Source organism: Oncorhynchus mykiss, chromosome 6, assembly GCF_057628025.1.
Source record: "Oncorhynchus mykiss isolate SJ-2025 chromosome 6, ASM5762802v1, whole genome shotgun sequence".
In the NCBI taxonomy this organism is placed as follows: domain Eukaryota; kingdom Metazoa; phylum Chordata; class Actinopteri; order Salmoniformes; family Salmonidae; genus Oncorhynchus; species Oncorhynchus mykiss.
Genome location: NC_143027.1, coordinates 64,974,870 through 65,000,428, shown reverse-complemented (window position 1 = coordinate 65,000,428; position 25,559 = coordinate 64,974,870). Strand labels below are relative to the sequence as shown.

General features: G+C 44.9%; 1 protein-coding gene across 6 annotated transcripts in view; it reads right to left on the bottom strand.

Moving 5' to 3' along the window:
- The window catches only part of LOC110526356 (protein mono-ADP-ribosyltransferase PARP6), a 36,371-nt gene extending 10,812 nt beyond the window's left edge, over positions 1 to 25,559 (bottom strand). The window contains exons 1-23 of one of the 6 annotated variants that reach the window (XM_036980697.2): positions 25,221 to 25,552; positions 23,527 to 23,664; positions 23,028 to 23,105; positions 22,331 to 22,425; positions 22,078 to 22,138; positions 21,889 to 21,979; positions 20,211 to 20,277; positions 18,991 to 19,140; positions 17,593 to 17,743; positions 16,691 to 16,822; positions 16,219 to 16,314; positions 15,944 to 16,036; positions 15,713 to 15,838; positions 15,463 to 15,528; positions 15,218 to 15,285; positions 15,052 to 15,100; positions 14,823 to 14,935; positions 13,537 to 13,609; positions 10,438 to 10,507; positions 9,108 to 9,202; positions 8,951 to 9,014; positions 8,720 to 8,804; positions 8,371 to 8,505 (exon numbers count right to left, since the gene is read on the bottom strand). In XM_036980697.2, coding sequence (XP_036836592.1) covers positions 8,403 to 8,505; positions 8,720 to 8,804; positions 8,951 to 9,014; positions 9,108 to 9,202; positions 10,438 to 10,507; positions 13,537 to 13,609; positions 14,823 to 14,935; positions 15,052 to 15,100; positions 15,218 to 15,285; positions 15,463 to 15,528; positions 15,713 to 15,838; positions 15,944 to 16,036; positions 16,219 to 16,314; positions 16,691 to 16,822; positions 17,593 to 17,743; positions 18,991 to 19,140; positions 20,211 to 20,277; positions 21,889 to 21,979; positions 22,078 to 22,138; positions 22,331 to 22,425; positions 23,028 to 23,105; positions 23,527 to 23,529 — 1,929 coding nt within the window. In that variant the 5' untranslated portion in view covers positions 23,530 to 23,664; positions 25,221 to 25,552 and the 3' untranslated portion in view covers positions 8,371 to 8,402. Of the gene's footprint in view, positions 1 to 6,436; positions 8,506 to 8,719; positions 8,805 to 8,950; positions 9,015 to 9,107; positions 9,203 to 10,437; positions 10,508 to 13,536; positions 13,610 to 14,822; positions 14,936 to 15,051; positions 15,101 to 15,217; positions 15,286 to 15,462; positions 15,529 to 15,712; positions 15,839 to 15,943; positions 16,037 to 16,218; positions 16,315 to 16,690; positions 16,823 to 17,592; positions 17,744 to 18,990; positions 19,141 to 20,210; positions 20,278 to 21,888; positions 21,980 to 22,077; positions 22,139 to 22,330; positions 22,426 to 23,027; positions 23,106 to 23,526; positions 23,665 to 25,220 lie in introns of those variants that run through there. The other 5 variants (XM_090238564.1, XM_036980696.2, XM_036980698.2 and 2 more) reach the window with 5 other exon arrangements.

Sequence of the window (25,559 nt, the reverse complement as noted above, 5' to 3'; positions counted from 1 at the left end):
GGTATATTCTTCGAAATTTTCTAATTGTGTCTCTTTTTACGTTGATTCTTCGCGGGAGATATTAAAAAAAATAAAATAAAAAAATATTATTATTTTTTATATATATACATTTTTTATAAAGTATTTTATTCAAAAATCAACTTACATTGCTACATCAAACATGTCTAGCAAACCAAACACAGGTATTAACAATGCTCAAACATACAAAAAATATCAATAAAAATAAAATACAAAAAAGAAACAATTTAAGAAGAAACATAAAAAACAACAACATTCAGTTACATTGTCTGTCTAACTTCCTGCTAGCCGTCCCATTGGTCCATACATTAGTCAAATCTAGCCGACCTCCTTGTTGTCAAGCGACGCTTTCGTCTGTGAGGCTATATACCGCCCCCTCAGTAGTTGATTGGTCAGTTTGGCGAAGGACACGCCCAAAGAAGCAATTATATTCACTCTGAAAATATCTTATTATAATGATTCATGAAGATGTTATTATTTTTGTTATTCACTAGGGTTAGTGTTTTAATAAGATAATTAAATTCAATCAGAAAAATTTGTAATTTTGGTATAGAATTTTGGAATTTTTGATTGTGTATAAAGTATTTGGCAACAACAATAAAAAAATTACAATAATTTCAGTGGTTTTGTTATCATTGCAATAGTAACATATTATATATTTTGTGTTAAAGGCAGTGTTATAGGCAGTGTTCACAATGGTAAATAAGTACTTTGCAAGGTTTTCCCAAAATTCGGACACAAATTTACATTCAAAGAACAAGTGAGACAGATTCTCACCTTATTTTTCACAGAAAACGCAGATATCATCAATAGCCACAAATGTGGAAATCATAGAATTACATGGATATATCTTATGCAAAATGTTGAAGTGCACTTCCTTAAATTTGTTTGGTATACAGTATTTGTAAGGCATTAACAATGCATTTTTCCAGACAATGTCAGGAATCAGCATGTTCCAGAAAAACTTTCCTCTCGGTGTAAGTTGGTTTTGTGAATTAAGAATTTGTCTTATATATTTATTACAACAAGATTTCTCAAGTAAGCCCACGAGTTCTGGATAAACTTTGTGATCATTCCCAAAATTAAGATGACTTTTCATAAGTGTAGTTAGACCACTGGGAACGGCTTTGATCACAGAAATATACTCTCTGAAAGGTAAAATATCGCGGGAGATATTTTCAAACGAGGAAGTGCTGCGTAAGGCATTTTAACCAATCAGGTTGCCGGAAACCAATCGGATGTCAGGAAATTACGAATCATTCAAAACGAAGTACTACGTCTACAAAGAATATAGCCATGTATGGACTAGATAACGAGATGCACCGGAAAACAAGCTTTTGAATGATATATGATTCAACATGGAGCTTTTAAAAAATTGCGGTTGAATAAAATAGCGGTCTACATGAGACATTATATCAAGAACGACATTTATGGTAGGTGTAGTTGACGGAGTTGGGATACAATTATACAAAACAAGTATTTATATACATTATTGCCGATGTATTTGTACATTTGATGAAAGTTTGGAAGCAAAATAAAAATGTTTGCCTGTGGTGCCTGGCCTTAAGTGTTCAAGAACCATATTCTATTTTTCCCCATCATGAAGATTGTGCACATTCCATGTAATAAGTTGGATTTCACAATACTGTAGAATCAAAGTTAAACCTGTCTGTTCCGTCTATAATTGAAGAAGCAGATAAAACATTTTAGCAGTTGTCATTTGAGGGCGGTGGACATGCCATGAAATGGGAGAGTCATAGTATAAATACAAAGTTAGTATATACAGTACATGTATAGTGTGAGCTGAGCAGACATTTAAAAGAGAACACAAAAAAAAACACAAAGCAAAGTACTTTGAGGCGCTGAGCCTTTTTTAAGCTTCAACCTTCTTTCTCTCTCCCGAGCCAATCCCTTCTCTCTCTACCGTTAAGATCTGTTCTGAGGACATGGCAACCATGTTCTGTGCATGTCTGGTGGGAGGTTGATGGAATATATTCTCCTAACCCTCAGAAAACTGGACATATGAATGTTCTTGCAACGTCCCATGAAACGTGTCTAGAACATTAATATGGTATATTCGGAGAACATGGTAACCACATTCTGGATATGCTCTGTTTGACAACTCTAACGCCAAAACATGCAAAAAAAAGTTTATCCAAAGTTTTTTTGCTAACGTAGATAGAATGTTCCCCTAACTAACAGAAAACTGGACGCTCAGACATTAGAGGAACATTACGGGTAACATTACAAAAAAGTTTCTCTCCCTAGAATTGTTAGCTGGAATGATGTTGTCAACAACCTGAGGTCATTGGGAGAGGAATGGCAATTGGGGAGTCACAGTGGTTTGCTTGCAGATGATGTCTACTGAAGGTCTTTAGGCAAAACATTGCACATTCAATCAACAAAGATAAACAATGTGTTCTCTATTTCTCTCTCACACACACACACACACACACACACACACACACACACACACACACACACACACACACACACACACACACACACACACACCACAAATACTTCCTCTCTCAGTACAAGTCATGAAGGCGCTGTCAGATTACAGGAGGGTAATTGAATTTGGGAGTGCTATGGGGAGGGACCAGACAACACATCTTCCATTGTCTCCCCGGAGTGTCAGGAACAGGAGCGGGAGCTCAGGGGAAATTCCTGCCCGATGATGGGGATTTCGGGAAGGGAGATTGTGGAGGGCAAAGGAGAAATGAGGTGGAGGCTGGGACCCACAATATGCACAGCTTTATTTGGAAACTAGTTCAGAGGGGCAGCCTTCAGTGCGCTGCAGTCAACAGAGAAAGACAGAGAGACACGCAGAGCAAGTCAACATGACAGACACACAGAGAGAGGAGAGAGAACATAAGCATGACAGACAGAAAGAGGGAGAGAGATACGGAGAGGATCGTAAACAGCAAAGACAGACATACAGAGAGAGGCGGGAGGGAGGGAGGGAGGGAGGGAGGGAGGGATGGAGAGAGAGGGAGGGAGGCTCAATGCTGAGAAAGACATGAGGGAGGGAGGGAGGGAGGGAGGGAGGGAGGGAGGGAGGGAGGGAGGGAGAGAGAGAGAGAGAGAGAGAGGGAGAGAGAGAGGGAGGGAGGGAGAGAGAGAGAGAGAGAGAGAGAGAGAGAGAGAGAGAGAGAGGGAGGGAGAGAGAGAGAGAGAGAGAGAGAGAAAGGGAGAGAGAGAGAGGGAGGGAGAGAGAGAGAGAGAGGGAGGGAGGGAGAGAGAGAGAGAGAGAGAGAGAGAGAGAGGCAAGATCACCCGCCTTGAGTCCATCTGTCATTGAGCAGGCTCTCATACCACAGGAATTGACAAGTGACTTTTGGGCAGGACAAAGTGATATACAGCGCAATACTATATGAAGAAGATCAGGAAAAATACAAATGAATCAATGCTTTTTGTGAATGGAACGTATGGCTTTCTCATTTCTCTCTTGAGGTTCTACAAGCCTACAGTATGAAGTGAGGGGGCCGAGGTGGCACATTGACAGACACCAGACTTCCATTGGGTGTCCTGTCTCTCTCCACACTCAGGCAGAAGCCTGGAGGCTAACTGAGTTGGAGCAGCTAACATGGAGGGTAGTTCAATCAGGGGAAAGCTAGCTAGTGTCTGTCTGTTTGCCGGGTGTGATGATAGCAGACAGGGGATGTGATGTGTGGATGTCATTAAGTCTGTGAAGTGGAAATAATAAAGAATTAGGATTGTCTCAGAAGACATGAGAATTAATCCAAAATGAATTACATGAAGGAGGAGGAGGAGGAGGAGGAGGAGGAGGGAAAATAAACATCAGCTTCTTTCCTCTCCTCTCTGCTTCAAGCAAGATAGGGGGCAATTTCAATGATTTCTCTGAACTACGAAAAATTGTATTAATAAATGAGAGAGCAAATAAAAACAGATAAATTAGTAACGATGTGGGGGAGGGGGGAGAGAGAGAGAGAGAGGAGGATAGTCAGACAGAGGATAGAAATAGAGAGAGAGAAGGAGGGGAGGAGATGGGCCAAGGCAGAGGCAGTAGTCAAAGCCCTGTGGCTGCCAGATTGCCCTGGTCTTTTGTTCCTGGTGTTTTTCTGGAGAGGGCTGCCAGAGTTAAAAACGGCTGCCGATTGTAATAAACGCCACTTGTAAATCGCGGAGTGGAATTATACAGCATGTAGATGGATCCATATGCCATCATGTGCAAAACGTGGCCAAAAACTCAAAGTGATAATTAAGACTTAGGGGGTGAATGGCAGAGACATTTGTGACAACGGAATATGGCGTCTCCTGGCACTGGGGGAAACAGAAGGGCTCGGAAAAGCTCTGTGTCACAAAACATTACCCACGCAGCTGTTGGCTTTATGAGCAGAGCTGGTGTGCTCTTCCCACCCCCTCACCCTTCTTTCTCTGGGTCGATATGCACAGTGGTGCTGTTCACTCCCAGTTTGTGACATTTTAAAGCAACATGTCCCCTTCTCACCTCACACTCCCCCTCAGGGAATAGACAATCATTCAAATCCACACATGCAGCATATTACAAAGTAAAGGCCACCAATTCAATCTGAACAGTATTACGGTTTCTACTGTACTGGTTGCTCCTTGTGTCATTTTTTATTTAACTAGGCAAGTCAGTTAAGAACAAATTCTTATTTTCAATGACGGCCTGGGAACAGTGGGTTAACTGCCTTGTTCAGGGGCAGAATGACAGATTTTTACTTTGTCCACTTGGGGATTCAATCTTGCAACCTTTCCGTTACAAGTCCAACGCTCTAACCACTAGGCTACCTGCCGCCCCAATTATGCAGTGTCTTTGGGCTGGTCTTTATTTGTGTTAGAGCTGCTGATCTATCCCAGAGCTTGTGTGTGTATGTGATTGCACTGTACCCTGCAATCACACCTGCAACCCTGTACATGTGACTATTAACCAATCTGAATCTGTGTATGTGTGTGTGTGTGTGTGTGTGTGTCTGCCCATTGTCCCCCTTGCACCAGGAGTGCAGGCAGCGTAGACATATAGAGTCTGACTGGGAGGAAACCCTCAGCACCCTGTTAAACCGGCAACCTCCTCTGTCACTCCTCTGTCTGCCGCCACTCCAGACACGGGGCTGGAGCTGCAAACAAAGAGCCCCCGAGCTCAATAAAAATGTGGGTGATTAAACAACTCCCCTTAATTGCTCCTTTTGTCCGGGAATCAAACGGTCACCCTGATTACACAGGTATGGGAGAGGCAGAGAGCTGGCCGTGCCGACGAGAAGGCCAGACACCTCTGCTATCCCTCTGCCTGCCCTCACGGCTCACGTCACCGCCTTTTTATCCCACTAAACTAAACAACCAGCATCTGTGTGATATGGTGTGTGTGTGTGTGTACATGTGTGTATGTGTATGTGTATGTCTGTGTGAGTATGTGTGTCTCTGGCAGGTAGGGAGAGCGAGGTAGAGAGACAGAGGAAGAGAGAGGGTTCTGAGGTGAGCGACACCAGAGCTCCCCACAGTGGACGGTTGCTGTATTACAGCAGGCTAGCACAGTCCACACTCTGGGCTCTGAGCGAACAGCCAACTGGCTGTGCTGCTGAGGGGACGAGCCAAACCCAGGGCCTGTGTCCAACGTGACGCAGCATGTGTAAGATCACAGCAGCATGGGAACCATACACATCATCTGCCAGTTACAGAAATGAAGACATTTCACTCAAACACAAGGCCCCGAACACAGCGCCTGTCAAATGGGTCAATATGAAAGGGAGGGGCTCAATTACTGTGCCTGCAAATATACACATTAAGTGCCTTTCAAGGGTCTGTAAGTACTTCACTGTAGTACTTCAATGCTCTCTCTCTCCACATTCACCACTTGTGAAACACAGCAGCCATTTTGGTGCCAAAACACCCATCATATTAGAGCTGGGCTCAGTCAGTTTCAGAGGAGAGTTTTCTACGGTCAGATTTAGAGAGTCAGAGTGGGAATTTGGCTGGAGAACAGGTCTTAACAACCCCTCTCTACGAGAGAAACGTGCTCCCTGCTGACACCATATGGAGCACCTACCTACCAACACCACGCACAACAAACAGGTCTCCTGTTAATGCATTCGTCTGACCAAACCCAACAACCACACAAACCCCACAATTATTGGCATCGCCACGATGCACCTGTACACCAGAATGGCTTTAGCTTATAAATGTTATTTTTAATTGATGACGTTAGATGTTTAATAAAACTGCCATTGATCGTCACGGTAGTGAGACACACTGCTACAACAGTTGGCATGGTGGACAGTAATCACGTCTGGGTAGTCACACGGAGCGAGGACGCCCCCTGCAGTCTGCGAGACACCAGTGCATATTTTCATGTAACGTCGTAAAGTAACAACACCCTTTCTGCTCCACCAATCAACGACTCTCTAAACACTACGGAAAGAAAAGGAGGCAATTATTAAAATTGTGCAAAATCTTTATTCATTCCTTTCATCATATCTTTCCATCGTCGTCACCATCATGAACACACCACTGACAGAGAGGGACAAGAACAGATAGGGATCTGAATACAGTCACTCTTAATGGGGGGACAATAGGTATCAGCTGTCAACGAGCCCTACACACCGCAGCCAGAAGGAGCACTGGATAGTGAAGGCTGGGTAAGGTGTTTCCCCCAGTCTTTTCATCTCTACAAACAATAATTGACATGTGCAGATAGAGCCATTTCTCTCCCAACAGTACATTTCTCCTTCTCTGGTCCATATTCACATTTACAATGTTCAACACCAACGCCACTATGCATGTATGTCCGAGTGAAGACATTTTACCATTAGGGACATTTAGTTATTTTGTTCACTTTTACTCCAAATATAAATCTTTCGGTGGTTCCCTGTCTTTCTACACACTAGACAGGTAGACCTTGAGACAGGCTGAGAGAGAGAGAGAGAGAGAGAGAGAAAGAGAGAGAGAGAGAGAGAGAGAAAACATACATTTTATCTGGGCTAAGCAAATGTTGAATGAGTGCAATGTCCAGTATAATGTACTATAGTACAGAAAATACAAATAACCCACACATACATACAACTAATTGATAAACAGAGTAAATTATACACAGGGTTGCCGTTCCCCAAGGTAAACCATAACTATGTAAGTAAAGCACTTGAACAACATCCAGTGTCCTGTGGGTAGGGCCATAGCCATATAATATCTTCATGTATTATATCTCTCAGAGTAGGGAGGGATAGCGGGCTGTAGGGCATGGATTCACCTGGGGTCACTGCCCTAGTCTCTCAGAGTGGGATGGACTGTACTTTATGGAGCAAGTCACAAGTCAGTGCGACAGTGCTATGGGTTTTGCATCATGCTCTCTCAAATTCAGCAGTCTAGAGGGCACCAGTATTCTCTCTGTCATAATTTTGACTCTCCGGTCTAATTTCCCTAAATGAAACATCAGGAGAAGACAAGAAAGCCTTTAGTCTACAGAGGGAGCAGGCTGTGGCTGTGTCTGTCTGTGACTAGTCTCTCCTGACAGACTGGTAACAATATTAACTAGTGATGGATTTGTCCTGTGTAACATACAATCATTTTACTCAACCAGAGGGCTTCAGGTCCCTCTGTCTGTGCTATCTGGAGACAAACTGACCCACTACATGACGAGGCACGGTAGAACACTGCTTTGACCCGGGAGATAATTGCATCTTGGCCCGTCAATTTATGTCATTAGTCAAAGAATAGGAAATAAACGGATCACTGAGAAAATGCCTACAACACAATAAAATAACACATTTCTACATGCATGTAGATCCATGATTCAACACCCACAGGGGGGTGTAATAAACTAAACAGGACTCCTTCTTCTTCTTCTTCTAGATATCCACAATGAGAACTGATGAATATAGATACACAGTCCAAAGGATTCTCACATTTGCAGCTGATAAAAGAGAGTGGATGAGACTTGACAGTGGCTCAGGAGGAAATGAGAGACCAGGGGCTGAAAGGGAAGTGTGTGTGTGTGTGTGTGTGTCTGTGTGTGTGTGTGTGTGTGTCTGTGTGTGTGTGCGTGTGTGTGTGCTCTTGCGCTTCAGCTCAGAGTGTGTGTGGCAAACCAGTCCGGCTAAGGTTTCCTTCATTCATCCCTGTGTTTTCCAGCTCTATCTAGCCCACAGGTGTGGCTCACCGGAGCACAGAGTAGGAACTGTTACACATGCTAGCCAGACACAGGGAGAACGGAAAGCAGAGGAATAAAAAGTGAGGGGAAAAAAGGGAAAGGGATTGTAGATATGAGGCGTAAAGATCCTCAACCTCCCTCATCTGGTCTGAGTTTGTGTTTCCCAAATGTCTGTCTGTATTTATGTCTATAGTTCTGTCTGTCGGTCTATCTGCAGTACAGACCTGTTCCTCCAAGGGCCACCGGGGAGCCTCCATTAGCTGGAGTAGATCTGGGTGCCGATCACACGCATTATCTCCTTCTGCACCTTGGGCTCCTGGGTGTTGATGTTGGCATCTCCCACCTGGCCATCCTCGTACCTGCAACACAGAGGTGACAGTTCACATTGGATGAAACGATGTGACTGTTAGTTCGCTGTCTCGCTGTGCGTTACGTTTTTATCGTTCCTCATGTTGTTACATGGTTGTGGAAGGTCTTACGGAAACGCAATAACAACTTTACAGGCAACAGACGGAACCAACGTGTCACACGGATTTCTAGGGGAACGATAAGAGCCAGGACGAGGTTACTCACACGAAGAAGAAACGCGTGCAGACGTGGTCGGACACAGGACACACCCAGATGTTGCCGTGCTTCTGCAGGTCCTTGGACGTGATCACTGAGACAGGCAGACGGCGTTAACAAAACACACCACCCCACGACCAAGAACAATTGACCCAGCTGTACCAACAATTGACCCAGCTGTACAACAATTGACCCAATTGACCCAGCTCGTCTGTACATTTCATGTGGTACAGTATTTACCTTCACAAAGGGCAATGCAGTTTAGATTCCGGCTCTGGAGAAACCTTGACTGGATAGGACGGCTCTGTGGAGGCAGCCAACACAGAGCATGATGTCATGCTCGGACACGTATCAACAGGGCAAATGGTTGTAAGTCCTACGTGTATGAGTCTCTCACCATCAGACACTGCACCTGTGGAACGGTATTCATTCGGTTGTAACGCTGCACCAGCTCATCTTTGGTGGGCATGCGGTGCTGTCCTTTACCCATCCCTGAACACACACACACACGGATGGGAACAAACGCCAAGCTGTTCAGAGCTGTACTGGAGCTGAGATACTACCATATGCTGAGCAGGTCAACGGCTGAACATACTTTTTGAGTTCTGTTGCTGGAACAACACAGAGGAGGTGAGGATGGCATAGGGTCAGGGTATTGCTCAACCTCACTTGAAGATGTCTGCTTGCTTACCCAGTTAGACTTGGACGCACATACACACAAAACTAGATGACGTCAGATGAGTGTGTGATATGCAATGCACAGAGCCAGACACATACAGACCAGACCAGCAGCCCCACAGTGGACACACAGGACAATGTAGTGCAGGGACAGCACAGGTAGGTGAACCCAACCCAAAGATGAAGATGGACTGTGCCAGAGACAGAGACAAGTCAGCTGAACAAAGAGAGCAGACACAACCAACCGTCTGAAGGACGAGGGGTGAGAGAGAGAGAGAGAGACAGAGAGACAGAGAGAGACAGAGGGAGAGAGAGAGACAGACAGAAAAACAGAGCGAAACAGAGCGAGACAGAGAGAAAGACAGAGACAGAGATAGAGACAGACAGAAGAGCAGAGCGAGACAGAGAGACAGAGAGAGAGAGAGACAGACAGAAAAACAGAGCGAAACAGAGCGAGACAGAGAGAAAGACAGAGACAGAGAGAGAGAGAGAGATAAACAGACAGAAAAACAGAGCGAAACAGAGCGAGACAGAGAGAAAGACAGAGACAGAGAGAGATAGAGAAACAGACAGAAAAACAGAGCGAGACAGAGACAGAGACAGAGACAGACAGAAGAGCAGAGCGAGACAGAGAGAAAGACAGAGACAGTGAGATAGAGAAACAGACAGAAAAACAGAGCATAGCAGATGGAGACAGAGAGACATAGAGACAGAGAGAGACAGAGAGAGAGAGAGAGACAGACAGAAAAGCCGAGCGAGACAGAGAGACAGAGAGAGACAGAGAGAGAGAGAGAGAGAGACAGACAGAAAAACAGAGCGAAACAGAGCGAGACAGAGAGAAAGACAGAGACAGAGAGACAGACAGAAAAGCAGAGTGAGACAGAGAGACAGAGAGACAGAGAGAGAGAGAGAGAGAGAGACAGAAAAGCAGAGCGAGACAGAGAGACAGAGAGAGACAGAGAGAGAGAGAGACAAAGACAGAGAGACAAAGACAAAGACAGAGAGAGCGAGAGCAGGCCATTGCCTGCAGGACAGAGGGCCATTCCTACCTGAGTATCCAAAGGAAATGCTGGAGATGGGGCTGAGATAGATACCCTTTCCATAGGCTGCACCATGCAGCTTGTGTTGAAAAGAGCAGGGGGAAGAATCACTGAGAGCCCACCAGCAGAGCACACACTCAAGAGACACACACACACACACTCAGAGACACACTGCCAGAGGAACATACACTCAGAGACACACACGCTCACACACACACACACACACACGCACACACACACAAGAGACACACACACAGAGAGGTAGCAGTGCAGAGAGAAGGTAGAAGGTAGAACACAGTGGGCTCTATGTTGAACCACGAGGTGAAGTGCAATAGAAAAAGAAACCTGCCTAAAGTACAATATATTGACTATTGTAGGACCCCATGGTCTCCTGTTCCACTCCCCCTACTAAGACCTCATAAGATGTTGAGGTGAGGTAACAAACGTCCATGTAGAAGTTCTTGTGTTGAATATTCATGTAAATCATCCATAAGGACGTGGAACTACATCAGAACGGATGGCGACAGAACAAGGGGACGACGAGGATGAAGACGGATGATGAAGACGGGGAATGTTTGATGGACATCCATGGCAGAGCAGAGGGGGTTTCAGCTCCAGTGGAGAGGTGACACCCACGGAAATACTTTGTGAGAGTGGAGGAAGAAGAATCACTTCTGAGTTTAGGAGACAGAGATGACATGTATCTGAAGGACAGCGTGAGAGAGAGAGAGAGAGAGAGAGAGAGAGAGAGACAGAGATGACATGTATCTGAAGGACAGCGTGAGAGAGAGAGAGATGACATGTATCTGAAGGACAGCGTGAGAGAGAGAGACAGAGATGACATGTATCTGAAGGACAGCGTGAGAGAGAGAGACAGAGATGACATGTATCTGAAGGACAGCGTGAGAGAGAGAGAGACAGAGATGACATGTATCTGAAGGACAGCGTGAGAGAGAGAGAGATTACATGTATCTGAAGGACAGTGTGAGAGAGAGAGAGATGACATGTATCTGAAGGACAGTGTGAGAGAGAGAGAGATGACATGTATCTGAAGGACAGTGTGAGAGAGAGAGAGATGACATGTATCTGAAGGACAGCGTGAGAGAGAGAGAGATGACATGTATCTGAAGGACAGTGTGAGAGAGAGAGAGATGACATGTATCTGAAGGACAGCGTGAGAGAGAGAGACAGAGATGACATGTATCTGAAGGACAGCGTGAGAGAGAGAGAGATGACATGTATCTGAAGGACAGTGTGAGAGAGAGAGAGATGACATGTATCTGAAGGACAGCGTGAGAGAGAGAGAGATGACATGTATCTGAAGGACAGCGTGAGAGAGAGAGAGACAGAGATGACATGTATCTGAAGGACAGCGTGAGAGAGAGAGAGAGACAGAGATGACATGTATCTGAATGACAGTGTGAGAGAGAGAGAGATGACATGTATCTGAAGGATAGCATGAGAGAGAGAGAGAGAGAGACAGAGATGACATGTATCTGAAGGACAGCGTGAGAGAGAGAGAGAGACAGCGATGACATGTATCTGAAGGACAGCGTGAGAGAGAGAGAGAGAGAGATGACATGTATCTGAAGGACAGCGTGAGAGAGAGAGAGAGACAGAGATGACATGTATCTGAAGGATAGCATGAGAGAGAGAGAGAGACAGCGATGACATGTATCTGAAGGACAGCGTGAGAGAGAGAGAGAGACAGAGATGACATGTATCTGAAGGACAGCGTGAGAGAGAGAGACAGAGATGACATGTATCTGAAGGACAGCGTGAGAGAGAGAGAGACAGAGATGACATGTGTATCTGAAGGACAGCGTGAGAGAGAGAGAGAGACAGAGATGACATGTGTATCTGAAGGACAGCATGAGAGAGAGAGAGAGACAGAGATGACATGTGTATCTGAAGGACAGTGTGAGAGAGAGAGAGAGAGAGAGAGATGACATGTGTCTGAAGGACAGCGTGAGAGAGACAGACAGAGATGACATGTATCTGAAGGACAGCGTGAGAGAGAGAGAGACAGAGATGACATGTGTATCTGAAGGACAGCGTGAGAGAGAGAGAGAGACAGAGATGACATGTATCTGAAGGACAGCGTGTGAGAGACAGACAGAGATGACATGTGTATCTGAAGGACAGCATGAGAGAGAGAGAGAGAGAGAGAGAGAGAGAGAGATGACATGTGTATCTGAAGGACAGTGTGAGAGAGAGACAGAGACACAATGAGATTTGCTGTGCGAGCTGAAGGCGTGACAGAGTGAACAAACACACGCTCAAGGTGAAGAGGAGGGAGAGAGCGAGGGACGCAGAACAAGGAGATGAAAGACGAGTCTTCCAAGCTCTAACGGCAAAGGTTCTAATACTGTAATATACTCATAATCAACTGCTCACTGACAACAAACACCCTGCTGACTTCTCCCGGTCATACAGCATAATACAACAACAGGAAGGAGCGGGATGTCGTGTTTCAAAGGTGCATTCAGCATGAACCTAAGAGTCTATAGACATAGAAGTAGATTGTCATGCATGTGGTTTAATGTCTTGTACATTGTCTTGGACTACCAGGAGGTTCAGCCATATACATATTAAACATCATTAGGTTCAGCATAGAGGTAAATAAGAGAGACAGTATAGGTGATGACCGTTACTGACCTTCCTTGGGTCCCTCACCCACTCACCCACTCTGTGGATCCTCATAGCGAAACAGACATGGGGGCGGGGCAGCAGTCGTAACCTCTGACCTAGTCTACTCAGTGCTCTTAGTGGTCAACCCAGGCAGCCACGCCTTCAGCCAGGCCGACTGGTAACCCCCAGCCCCCCAGCAGACAACACAGCCCCTCCGCCTCTCTATCAGGACAGGAAGAGGCATGGTGTCCACTGCTGTCAGAGCAGGAAACAGGAAGTGCTCGACATATGCCAGGGGGAAATTACTGGTGGGCCTGGCATTTTAAAGCGTCCAATACATTGAGAGAGAAACCTGGCATCCGTTACTGTCAAAATGGATCAGCTGGACAGCCAACCTGCACTGTGTGTGAGGAGGACAGACAGGCGCTGTCCAAGGGAGGATGCGTCTTAGTTCAGCCAACTGCTGGATCTACATACCTGCAGTTTGGTATAAGAGGCATTGACTAGTCCATTTCTCAGAACGGAGTGCCAGTTCTCTATATGGGAACCACTAGAGCAGGTGCAGGGAGAGAGAGAGATAAGGAGAGCTGTGAATAGTGAACACTTCTTCCTCAAACAGGGCCAGTGCTTTCTAAAGGCTCCAACAATGCTGTGCAGAGAGCGTTCAAAACATCATTATTTCCACGTTTGCATGCCCACCATTTATGGACAGATTGTTATACTGTACCTTGAGTAAAGCATTCACGCCCGTGAGATATCTACATCTTATTGGCAATGCAATAAGTCTGTTTCCACTGTGTTTTTGTCTGATTGTATGGGATAGTAATTCTATTTTCTAAACTTGTCATGTTTGTTTGCTAAAAACAGCAGGATGGCTGAGGACCTACAGCACAAGAACAGCTCAGAAATCTCCTGATATTACATCACCCCTCCTTCTCTTTTCAACAGCAGGATGTTACGTGAATAGAAGTCTCGGTGGGAATACATCAAACTGTACCGTCTCTCATGTCTTATTGTCCTCAAATAAACCCCAAGGGGTGAAACAGGGTACCCATGCTGTTATTCTTAGCAGAGACAATGTTCAAGAGGAGTGGTTGTTGAATTTAAATCAGCTAGCTGCCTGAGGGACGGAGACAGTTCTGATTGCTTTGAGATGGTCCCATGCATGCTTCTGTTTCGTGCCTTTTGTACAGCAGGGGCATGGCTGTCTGTTGCTCACACTGATATTGCTACATCAGGGACCCAGTACTGCTGGGAAAACAGGGTGTGGTGTCTGGTCACTGTGCTGTCAGCTGGTGGATGCTGTAACTACCAGATATGTGGGACTCTATTATGTGTTGTCTCTGTGTCTATAAGACTGGGCGGCAGGTAGCCTAGAAGTTTCAATCCCGGATCTGACAGGGAAAAGAAAATCGGTCTGGAAGTGAGCTGGCAACCGGAGGATGCTGGTCTCTAATCCCAAATGCCGTTGCCTGACATTGTGCCCTTGAGCAAGGCACTTAACCCTCCACAACAACTGCTCCACTAGTGCCCAGTGTGGCAGCCCCCTGCGCCAACCGGGATGTGTCTTTGGGAGGGGATGGAATTCATTTCGGTTGGACTTTGTGCACAATTGACGAATCAAGTAATCTCAAACTTAATAAAACATAGTACCTATTCTGTATGTGGGAGTCTATGGTTAAGGGGAGGTTGGTGCTGCCATATACTGTGTATGGGACCACTACAGGGGAGTGGCACCCTTAGGGGAGAGAGAGGGGACTCACTGGAAGGCAAAGGTGCTGCCGTAGAGCTTCTTGGCCGTGCGAAAGCGTGCCTCCTTGGCAGGCGGGCTGCTGAGTAACAGGAACTGGTGGGATGTGTGCATGAACTTCAGTTGCTATAGGAGAGAGAGAGACGGAGGGAAGGAGAGAGAGAATAGAGAAGCATGTAGTGGAGAAAACACGGCAACAGTTACGAGGAAGAGCAGACACCAGAGATCTGTGTTATTCATACCCTACTCAGAGGCAGCTTGACGATATGGGATCTGTTACTGGATATGATCCTAGAGAGGGAGAGAGGACGAGATAGGATGGGGAGAAGAAAAACAGGTTAGTGAAAGAGGCAGAACAAGGTTGGAGGTTTAGATTGCAGGAGGTGTAAGCAGAGACCTTCTACCTACCACTGTAGTAGAGGGTGGGCCAGGGGGTCCAGTTTGTCCATCTGTTTCTTAATCTCCAGATATGAGCCCTGGAAAAGACAGCTTTCATTATTTCACACCCCACTATCCTTTCGTCACTAAACTACCAAATCTAAATATGACAAGGAGACGACTCAATGCAACAACACATATATAGTCTCTTTTCACAGCCCAAGTCCAGCACAGGACTGCCCTTCCTTCATCCCAGCCTCCCCCAGCCTCAGTACCTGGGTCATCTCGCGGATGGACATGACACTGTCCAGTGCTTTTTGCAATCTCTCATAGTTCTTCTTCTGTGACCAGGGAGCAAGATGGAGCCACAGAGACAGGCGTCAGAAGGACAGGGAGAGAGACAAACATTGGATTAATACCTACAACCCATTCAATGAGCCCAAAGTAATGTTTCAGAATGTTATCACATATTAGGATAACCAGACATCCTGTAATGTGGTGTGTAACCACAGCAACAGTAGTAACCTTTGGGTTGAAGGCCAGCGTCTTGGGGTCGTTGGGGTCGACCACAGACGGGTAGGGTTCAAAGATGATGCTTTTACGAGGAGACTCCAGAGCAGCCCGACACATTGCCACCAGCAGATCCACCACCTAGGGATCAACATGAAAGCCCATCAGTTATCACCACATAGACAGGGACAGACAGACCAGACAGGGGGATAGAGAAAGTGTGTGTGTTGTTAGTCAGGCAGTCACCTCTGCTCCAGTGGCCACCTCCTCTGCTGCTCCTGACATCACCCCCAGAGTGTAGAAGGAGAACACACATAGCTCTCTAGTGCACACAGCCGGCTGCGCACCCACACACACGCACATGCACACGCACACACACACACACACAGGGCAAGTGGCACACACACGCACATGAACAAACATCAATCTGAGTGAAACGGAGAAACTTGCTCATAACTGAATAGAAACGTTTACATTTTAACGTTCACTTCACATTGTATGTTTTCTGTAATGTGGTCTACCTTCAACATGGATCCGTTCTGAAAGACGTGCTGCTCGTCACAGACCACACAGTACTCATTGAGAGTGGGGATCCTCTGCTCCGAGTATTTCATTATCTGTCAGGAGACAAAACATGGTATTCCTGCCAATCACTCCCTCTTCTCCTCCAGCCCCATGTATCTTCTATCGTGACATGATCAGCTGACTGGGCCTCTTATCAACTTTTTAGTCTGTCACTTTACCCAGGGTTGAAACAAACCCATTATACACACGCACATGAATCTAAATCATTTGATAGGTAAAACATTTCCTCATTTCAACTTTCATGAATCAATTAAACAGAGGTGGAGACCTTCTTTAAGCATACACTATGTCCTCTAACTCTTGGAAGGGTCATTTGACCCGTGATCAGTGTTTGTGCTTTGGAGTTGTTTCGGAAGGACGTTCAGAGTGAACTAAAAGCCCTAGCTTTGTCCTTGAGGTCTTATCTACCTGTACTAAGAAGCCATACTCCAAGGTAGGGATGTTCTTGCAGTGTCCGCCCGCCTGGGATGAGAAAAACAATTCAATCAGCTGCCTCGTGGTAATCTGCGCTGGGGCCCTGGCCGCCGGGACAGCCACAGTCTGATGGGTACAGTGAAGACAAAACATTATGGGACACGGCGCCAGCCATGGTCAGGTATGGGTAGGGAGAGGCTCAGGAAGGAAGGTAAGGTACAGTACTGTAGGTGTGTTGGTTGGGGGAGGGGAACAGTCAAAGTTCTCAGGTAGTTCAAAGCGAGAAAACAATTAGATAGTGTGGATAATAGAATGGGGAGATAGTTGCTTGTTACGAGTATTGCTCTGAATTCATGCCCTTTCTGATATGGATGATGCATTGTGTTTGACTGTTCTAGCTAGCTGTAAGGTCACAGTGATTTTATGAATGGAATAGAATACACGTCAAAACACACACACACATGAAATGTCATTAGGTGCAATAACTGGGCTCTGAGCAATATTTAGACATGTGTTTCTGTGTTTCACAGCTCAAATATCATCAGGTCCAACAGCAATATGTGGAATGACGTTTATGTGTATTGTCTTGACCTCTGTTTTGAAACGTGTCTGCATGTCTTGATTGCTGTTTTGAACATGTCTGATGTATGTGTGTTGACCTTTTGCATATAATGTTGTCATGTTTATGTGTTCACCTGCCAAGGTGCTGCAGATGTAAGTTAGCTGTTAGCTAAATCTGGTGCAATGCATCTCTTCTCACTTCTGAGATGTTTGTGTTGTCCAAATAAACTTAACAAATAAAAATAAATAAATATGGTGTTGTCTGTGCTGATGTGTATAGGGGTAGTCAGGAGAGGGGTGTGTGATGGTGGTGGTGAGGCGAGGTGGCCTCCGACCTGGCTGTTTGGGGGGTAGCTGAACAGCTCCCCCTTGGGGTTCTTCATGGTGCAGGAGATGGAGCGATTCATGAGCCGGGTCACCCTCAGCTCTGGAACACTCAGCTTCCCCTTCAGAACCGTGTCCTGGATCAGAGGGTAGCTGGGGGACCTGGGAACACACAGACACACACACACAAACCAGAGACCATTAATGGATAGACCTGGAAGTATACAGCACATACACATACAGACAGACATTCAGACTCCTACGCAAGGAAATTATACAAACACCAAAGTTCAGCGCAACCAATTAGTGAGTATGTTTACATGCAAACTAATAATTCGATATTAAGCTGATTATGGCAATTCTCTGAGTTTGGCACTAGTCATGTAAACACCTTACTCTGATTATCTTAATCTGCGTAAGATCAAGCAAAGTAAAAGCATAACCTGGTTAAAACACCTCCATTATCTAGCAATCTAGGACATGTAAACACCTTTATTAGAGTTCCTGTGTTGTTATTGATCTGCGCGTGTGCTATCACCATCAATCAGAGCCTCCCTCGAGCGAAGTGAGTTCAGGAAAATGTCTTTAAAATAGTTTACACATACAAATGTTATACGTCCAAACTCAAATAGGCTTCCCAAAAATAACGTGGTCGCTGTGATACAATGTTTATTTTGATTGGCAATTTTCTACATTTTTCCATCAGGAAGCCGGATTATGCTCTGTCCATGTGTAGCGGATTGTAAGCGAAATCGTTCTTCTTGCAAACCATGTAAACGTTTTAATCTAAATATTATATTAAACAAGAGTATTCACAATAACTGTAATGTTGAATGGATGTAAAATGTACCCATTGACTACTGAGATGACAGTGATGATGAAATCTGACGTAGCCGGGACAGTACTAGAAGCTATAATAGTATCCGGGATAGTACTAGAAGCTATAATAGTATCCGGGAGAGTACTAGAAGCTATAATAGTATCCGGGATAGTACTAGAAGTTATAATAGTATCCGGGAGAGTACTAGAAGCTATAATAGTATCCGGGATAGTACTAGAAGCTATAATAGTATCCGGGATAGTACTAGAAGCTATAATAGTATCCGGGATAGTACTAGAAGCTATAATAGTATCCGGGACAGTACTAGAAGCTATAATAGTATCCAGGAGAGTACTAGAAGCTATAATAGTATCCGGGATAGTACTAGAAGCTATAATAGTATCCGGGATAGTACTAGAAGCTATAATAGTATCCGGGATAGTACTAGAAGCTATAATAGTATCCGGGATAGTACTAGAAGCTATAATAGTATCCGGGATAGTACTAGAAGCTATAATAGTATCCGGGATAGTACTAGAAGCTATAATAGTATCCGGGATAGTACTAGAAGCTGTAATAGGAGCCATACTTGGGGATGGGAGAGAAGATGCTGAGTCCTGCGCGGAACTTCTTAATGGTTCCCCCGGCCTTGAACCAGCTGTGTCTCTTCTCCTGCTGGGCCTTCAGGAACTCATTACTGAGGTGCTTCCACTGCTGGGACGTGAACGTACTCAGGATCCTATAGGGCAGACAGCACAACCAGTCACAATCAATTAGCAATTAGCAGATGTCATTGACTCTACTGTACATTTAAGTCCATAATATACATTAAATGACCAAAAGTAGGTGGACACCTACTTGTCGAACATCTCATTCCAAAATCATGTGCATTAATATAGAGTTGGTGTGCAGGCCAGTCAAGTTCTTCCACACAGATCTAGACCATTTCTGTATTGACCTCGCTTTGTGCCCTTGGGCATTGCTATGCTGAAACAGGAAAGGGCCTTCCCCAAACTGTTGCCACAAAGTTGGAAGCACAGAATTGTCTAGAATGTCAATGGATGTTAAGATTTCCCTGCACTGGAACTATGGGGCCTAGTCCGAACCATGAAAAACAGCCACAGACCATTATTCCTCCTCCACCAAACTTTACCGTTGGCACTGTGCAATCGGGCAGGTAGCGTTCTCCAGGCCTCCGCCAAACACAGATTCGTCCGTCAGATTGCCAGATGGTGAAGCGTGATTCATTACTCCAGAGAAGGCGTTTCCACTGCTCCAGAGTCCAATGGCGGCGAGCTTTACACCACTCCAGCTGATGCTTGGCATTGGGCATGGTGATCTTAGGCTTGTGCACTCGACCGTCGGCTGTCCTTTTCTGTGAGCTCGTGTGGCCTACCAGTTTGCGGCTGAGCGGTTGTTGCTCACAGACGTTTCCACTGCACAATAACAGCACTTACAGTTGACCGGGGCAGCACTAGCAATCCAAAACTTTGACGAACTGACTTGTTGGAAAGGTGGCATCCTATGACAGTGCCACATTGAATGTCCCAGAGCACCTCAGTAAGGTCATTCTACTGTCAATGTTTGTCTATGGAGATTGCATGGCGGTGTGCTTGATTTTATACACCTGTCAGCAATGGGTGTGGCTGAAGGGGTGTCCACATACTTTTGCATATTAAGTGTAAGTTGTATAGGTGTCATTGAAAATGGTGGAAATCTTGTGAAATTAGCGTAGGACCCATGGATAGCCTCTCTGAACCAGAATGTGAGGAATCGTGCTGAGTGGCATATGACTTGAGTAGGACTCACTTCTTGAGCTGCAGGCCCAGGCTGAAGCCCTCTTTATTGGAGGGCTGGAACACCTCCACTGACGGTTCTGAGAATAGATTACACATTATTTCGCAACCCATAGGAGTGACGAGCTCAGCTCTCATTAAACACACACAGGCACACATACAGTTGAAGTCGGAAGTTTACATACACCTTAGCCAAATACATTTAAACTCAGTTTTTCACAATTCCTGACACTTAATCCTAGTAAAACTTCCCTATCTTCGGTCAGTTAGGATCACCACTTTATTTTAAGAATGTGAAATGTCTGAATAATGGTAGAGTCAATGACTTATTTCAGCTTTTATTTATTTCATCACATTCCCAGTGGGTCAGAAGTTTACAAACACTCAATTTGTATTTTGTAGCATTGCCTTTAAATTGTTTAACTTGGGTCAAACGCATCAGGTAGCCTTCCACAAGCTTCCCACAATAAGTTGGGGGAATTTTGGCCCATTCCTCCTGACAGAGCTGGTGAAACTGAGTCGGGTTTGTAGGCCTCCTTGCTCGCATGAGCTTTTTCAGTTCTGCCCACAAATGTTCTATTGGATTGAGGTCAGGGCTTTGTGATGGCCACTCCAATACCTTGATTTTCTTGTCCTTAAGCCATTTTGCCACAACTTTGGAAGTATGCTTGGGGTCATTGTCCATTTGGAAGACCCATTTGTGACCATGCTTTAACTTCCTAAATGATGTCGAGATGCCATTTCTCCTCCAAACATAACGATGATCATTATGGCCAAACAGGTCTATTTTTGTTCCATCAGACCAGAGGACATTTCTCCAAAAAGTACGATCTTTGTCCCCACGTGCAGCTGCAAACTGTAGTCTGGCTTTTTATATGGCGGTTTTGGAGCAGTGGCTTCCTCCTTGCTGAGCGGCCTTTCAGGTTATGTCGATATAGGATTCGTTTTACTGTGGATATAGATACTTTTGTACCTGTTTCCTCCAGCATCTTCACAAGGTCCTTTGCTGTTGTTCTGGAATTGATTTGCACTTTTCGGACCAAAGTACGTTCATCTCTAGGAGACAGAATGAGTCTCCTTCCTGAGCAGTATGACGGCTGCGTGGTCCCATGGTGTTTATACTTGCATACTATTGTTTATACAGATGAACGTGGTACCTTCAGGCATTTGGAAATTGCTCCCAAGGATGAACCAGACTTGTGGAGGTCTACAATATGTTTTCTGAGGTCTTGGCTCATTTCTTTTGATTTTCCCATGATGTCAAGCAAAGAGGCACTGAGTTTGAAGGTAGGCCTTGAAATACATACACAGGTACACCTCCAATTGACTCAAATTATGTCAATTAGCCTATCAGAAGCTTCTAAAGCCATGGCATCATTTTCTGGAATTTTCCAAGCTGTTGAAAGGCACAGTCAACTTAGTGTATGTAAACTTCTGACCCACTGGAATTGTGATACAGTGAATTATAAGTGAACTAATCTGTCTGAAAAAATGTCTTGTGTCATGTACAAAGTAGATGTCCTAACCGACTTGCCAATGCTATAGTTTGTTAGCAAGAAATTTGTGGAGTGGTTGAAAAACGAGTTTTAATGACTCCCACCTAAGTGTATGTAAACTTCCGACTTCAACTGTACACAGGCAGGCGAACGCATGCACACACACACACGCACAGACACTGGGGTTCTTCTCACCCGGTCCATCTAGGTACTGGGAGAGAGAGAACCGTAGTCTCAGAATGATGGGCTCTGTTCGGATGACCTTCCAGGCTGTTGCCACCTCCTCCTGGAACAAACACACACACAGATGATATACACATACACGTTCTACTATGCTGAATTGTAATACTGGAATGCCCAAAGATAATAAAAATGAAAACTCACATCCAAGAAACTGATATTAATCTGAAGGTCAATGTCCACATCATCAATGGTTCCATACTCTCTGAAAGAAGAAGAATAGCAAACATTCAGATGTAATAATCACATTAACTGAAAAGCTTTTCCGCACCAAGAAACTTGACATCTCAGTGGGTCTGACGTTCTCTGTAGCAAAGTATTTACTGATAATGACAATAACAGTTAGTGGTCTTGGTTTCCAGACTTGGCTGTGGCGACTGTGTGTGTACTGTAGTACCTGACAGAGACAGCACTGTCGGTATAGATGTCCTTCACTGCCTCGATGTCTGCATCCAGTTGGGGGTGTCGGTACAGGTCAGCAGCACAGCTCCCCTACAGGCCGGGAGGGGCACAGGTCAGACCACTGAATTATCCCCGGAGATGCTGCTGTAGCATCCATGTACAGTAATATGAGCTAGCACTGATACTCATGTATACAATGACTGTAGTATTAGAAAAGGTACAGGGGCAGTCTCCTGTTCTGCTGCCTCACAGGACTGTATCGGCGTGTCTCTATCTCTAGTTCCGTCTTCTATCTGTCTCGTTCTCACACACATATATTAGTGCCTACAAACAGGCTCTCATCTCTCGGTAGATGGTCTGAATCCACTGGAGAATAGGCTTTTAAAACCGGACTGAATTTACAGTACTTTCAACTCAATCCTTTAGAGATAACTTTTTGTAAAAAGCTGATTGAAAGATTAAGACATTGTGTATGTCATATAGGATTTGACGTAATAAGATTGCAGTTACTGAAGACTCCTAGGGGAGTTCTGTAGACCCCATGTGTTGATTCTGTTTGTATTGGACCAAAGAGCCTAGTGGGCAAAACTGGTTGAAATGAAGTCATTAAGACATCATTTCAACCAGTTTTGTCCGGTTTGCCCTCTGGGAGGGATAGGAGGCCTGGGAGGATGTCATGACGGCCTGGGTACCTGGATCCCATAGAGGAACTGCTCCGACTCATTCTCCCCATCTGATTCCTCATCAGTCCAGGACTGGCCTTTGATGTCCTGCAGGCATACAGACAGATGTGAAACGCCATTCTAGTTATTATCGCTCCATCTCCCATCCTTTCTCTCTCTCTGTCCATTTAGCTGACAGTTCTTCAAAGACTTCCAAATAAAGCTTTTGATGTCACGTCAAAGGGATGGACGGAGATCCATTTGGATAAACAAAGTACAACTAGACATGAAATAAGCCACAGATATTCAATACATTATTTGTAAAACATGTATGACGATTCACTATTATGTTATTGTTTGGCTTAGTAGTTATCGACAGCAAGGGATCACGCCTTATATATCTATTAGAGATCTACACACATCAGACATTCTGACTGTATCTATTATGATAACTGCAGTCTGATGATAAACAGAGACTACAGTATTACGACTACTACCATTGGATATGGTGTTATACGAGTTGTCTCACCATTGGGTCTGTTGTTCATAGGGGTTTCTCAGACAGGGTTAGGCTTCTCCCATCCATAACAGCTGAGCTCCATGTAGGTGGAGGGACTGAGGTTGAAGTCTGGCCTGGTCACTCGGACTTCCTCTCAAACTGTGGTACCTAATCATTTGGCATGAGAGACAGGAGGAACAAGAACAATAATCTTACAGTATGTCTCTTATTTCAGCATTTTCACAAAGCATCTACCTTAAATAAACACAGTCTACTAAACAATGATGCAATGACGTTTTCCGCATTGCCACTTCCTAATGGCGGCCTCCTTTTCCCCTTTTTCTTTCAATCATCTGCACTCCACCTTGCCATGTATCCTAGCAACAGCCACTTCTGCCATCTGTCACCGTCCCATTAATCACAGTGAAGACGGAGAGTGTGTGGGAGAGAGAGGCTTTATGTGTTTGTGCTTTGTGCACAATTTTATGTTTAGGTCATCTGAATATCCAACAGAATCTTCATCTAACCTTTTCAATCGGTGTACAAAAGATAAGGAAAGGGTAGTCCATTTGATAAAAATCACTTCATTGTATTACCTGCACTGTCAAGTTTAGGAATAGTCTTTGTTAGGAATAATCATTGAAATTGTGCAAAAATATTTATCTGGCTGAATTAGGAGTTAAAGCCAGGGATGGATATATTTATCTCAGGGCATTTTTTTACATTTTCTCAACATCCTAAAATTGTGATATTTCAATAGAGGTATCATCATCAGCCATTAAGCTCTCATACCTCACAATGACCTCAGAGGATGAGATCACTGTGCTAGATGGCACCAGGTGTGTACTTTTATAAACTGAATCTATGATATATCCCTAACAGCTCCTAACAAAAGCATAATAGCGTTACAGATTATACCGTACTTCCCTCCACATATTCCAGCTGCCATATCTTTACATTCAGATGCAAACACATCAGACATTGTGTCCCCTAAGCTAAATACAACATGCACTGAAGGCAATACCTTTTCAACATTGGACAAAATTACAACAGAGATGGCAAAAGATCTAGAGTGACACATCCAACACAAAAATAATATTATATCAGTTAAACTGCATAATGGTAATGGACTCCTGTCAGCTGAACGATGCTCATAGTTGATAAACACACACTCACGCTAATAAACACACACTCACAACACATACACAGCCTGTGGCTGTTAGCATCAACAACAAATCCAACGATGCCTCCTCTACCAGATACGTATGAGTCCATAAAAATGAAGAAACACTGTCTCTCTTTTCCTCTCCCTCTCTCTGTCTCTCTCCTTTCTTCTTCTGTGCTTACTCAGTTCAGCGACCTCATCTCTCCCCAAAACTGAGCCATTTTGTTTCACCAGAAGCTGCCTCTAGTGAGACCACATTCAATTTCAACTATAATGTATTTATCATGCGTTATTTTGCTATTAATGGTTTTCCACATTTCCTGGATGTTCAGCAATCCTCTTTGGAACCCCCCCCCCCCCTCCTCCCGTATCCCCCCACCTGCATTGCCTATCCCCCGAACACCCCCACCCCCCCACCCCCTCGCCTCTCTCTGTCGTCTCACATACCGATAGAGATGCAAAGTGACCCCCTCCCCTCATTCCTTCAATGAGAATTAAACACACGCAGAGGCATGCAGCTTTACCCATCCCCCACCTCTCTTCTATCCGACACGCTTACCTATACAGGAGCTGGAGATGGAGGATGGAGATGGAGGATGCTGTCCTTGGTCCTGATCCTTTCCCTCTTAAAGGGAACACCTGCTTTTATATCCCTGCTATGTCCCCCCTGAATGAAAAATAAAAATAAAATGACTTAAAAACAGAAGTGAGAATTGTAAATGCCAAAATGGCTGCCTCCCTCTCTCTCCCTGTCGGTATCAGCCTCTCTGCTTCCCGGTGGCTGCTCTATGTCTGTGTTTATCTATTGCAGATCTCTGCTCGTACTGCCGTCTTAGTTTTTGCCTGACAACACTGAGGAGCCTGAGCATGCTCAGTTGGAGCTAGCAGCTGGTCATGT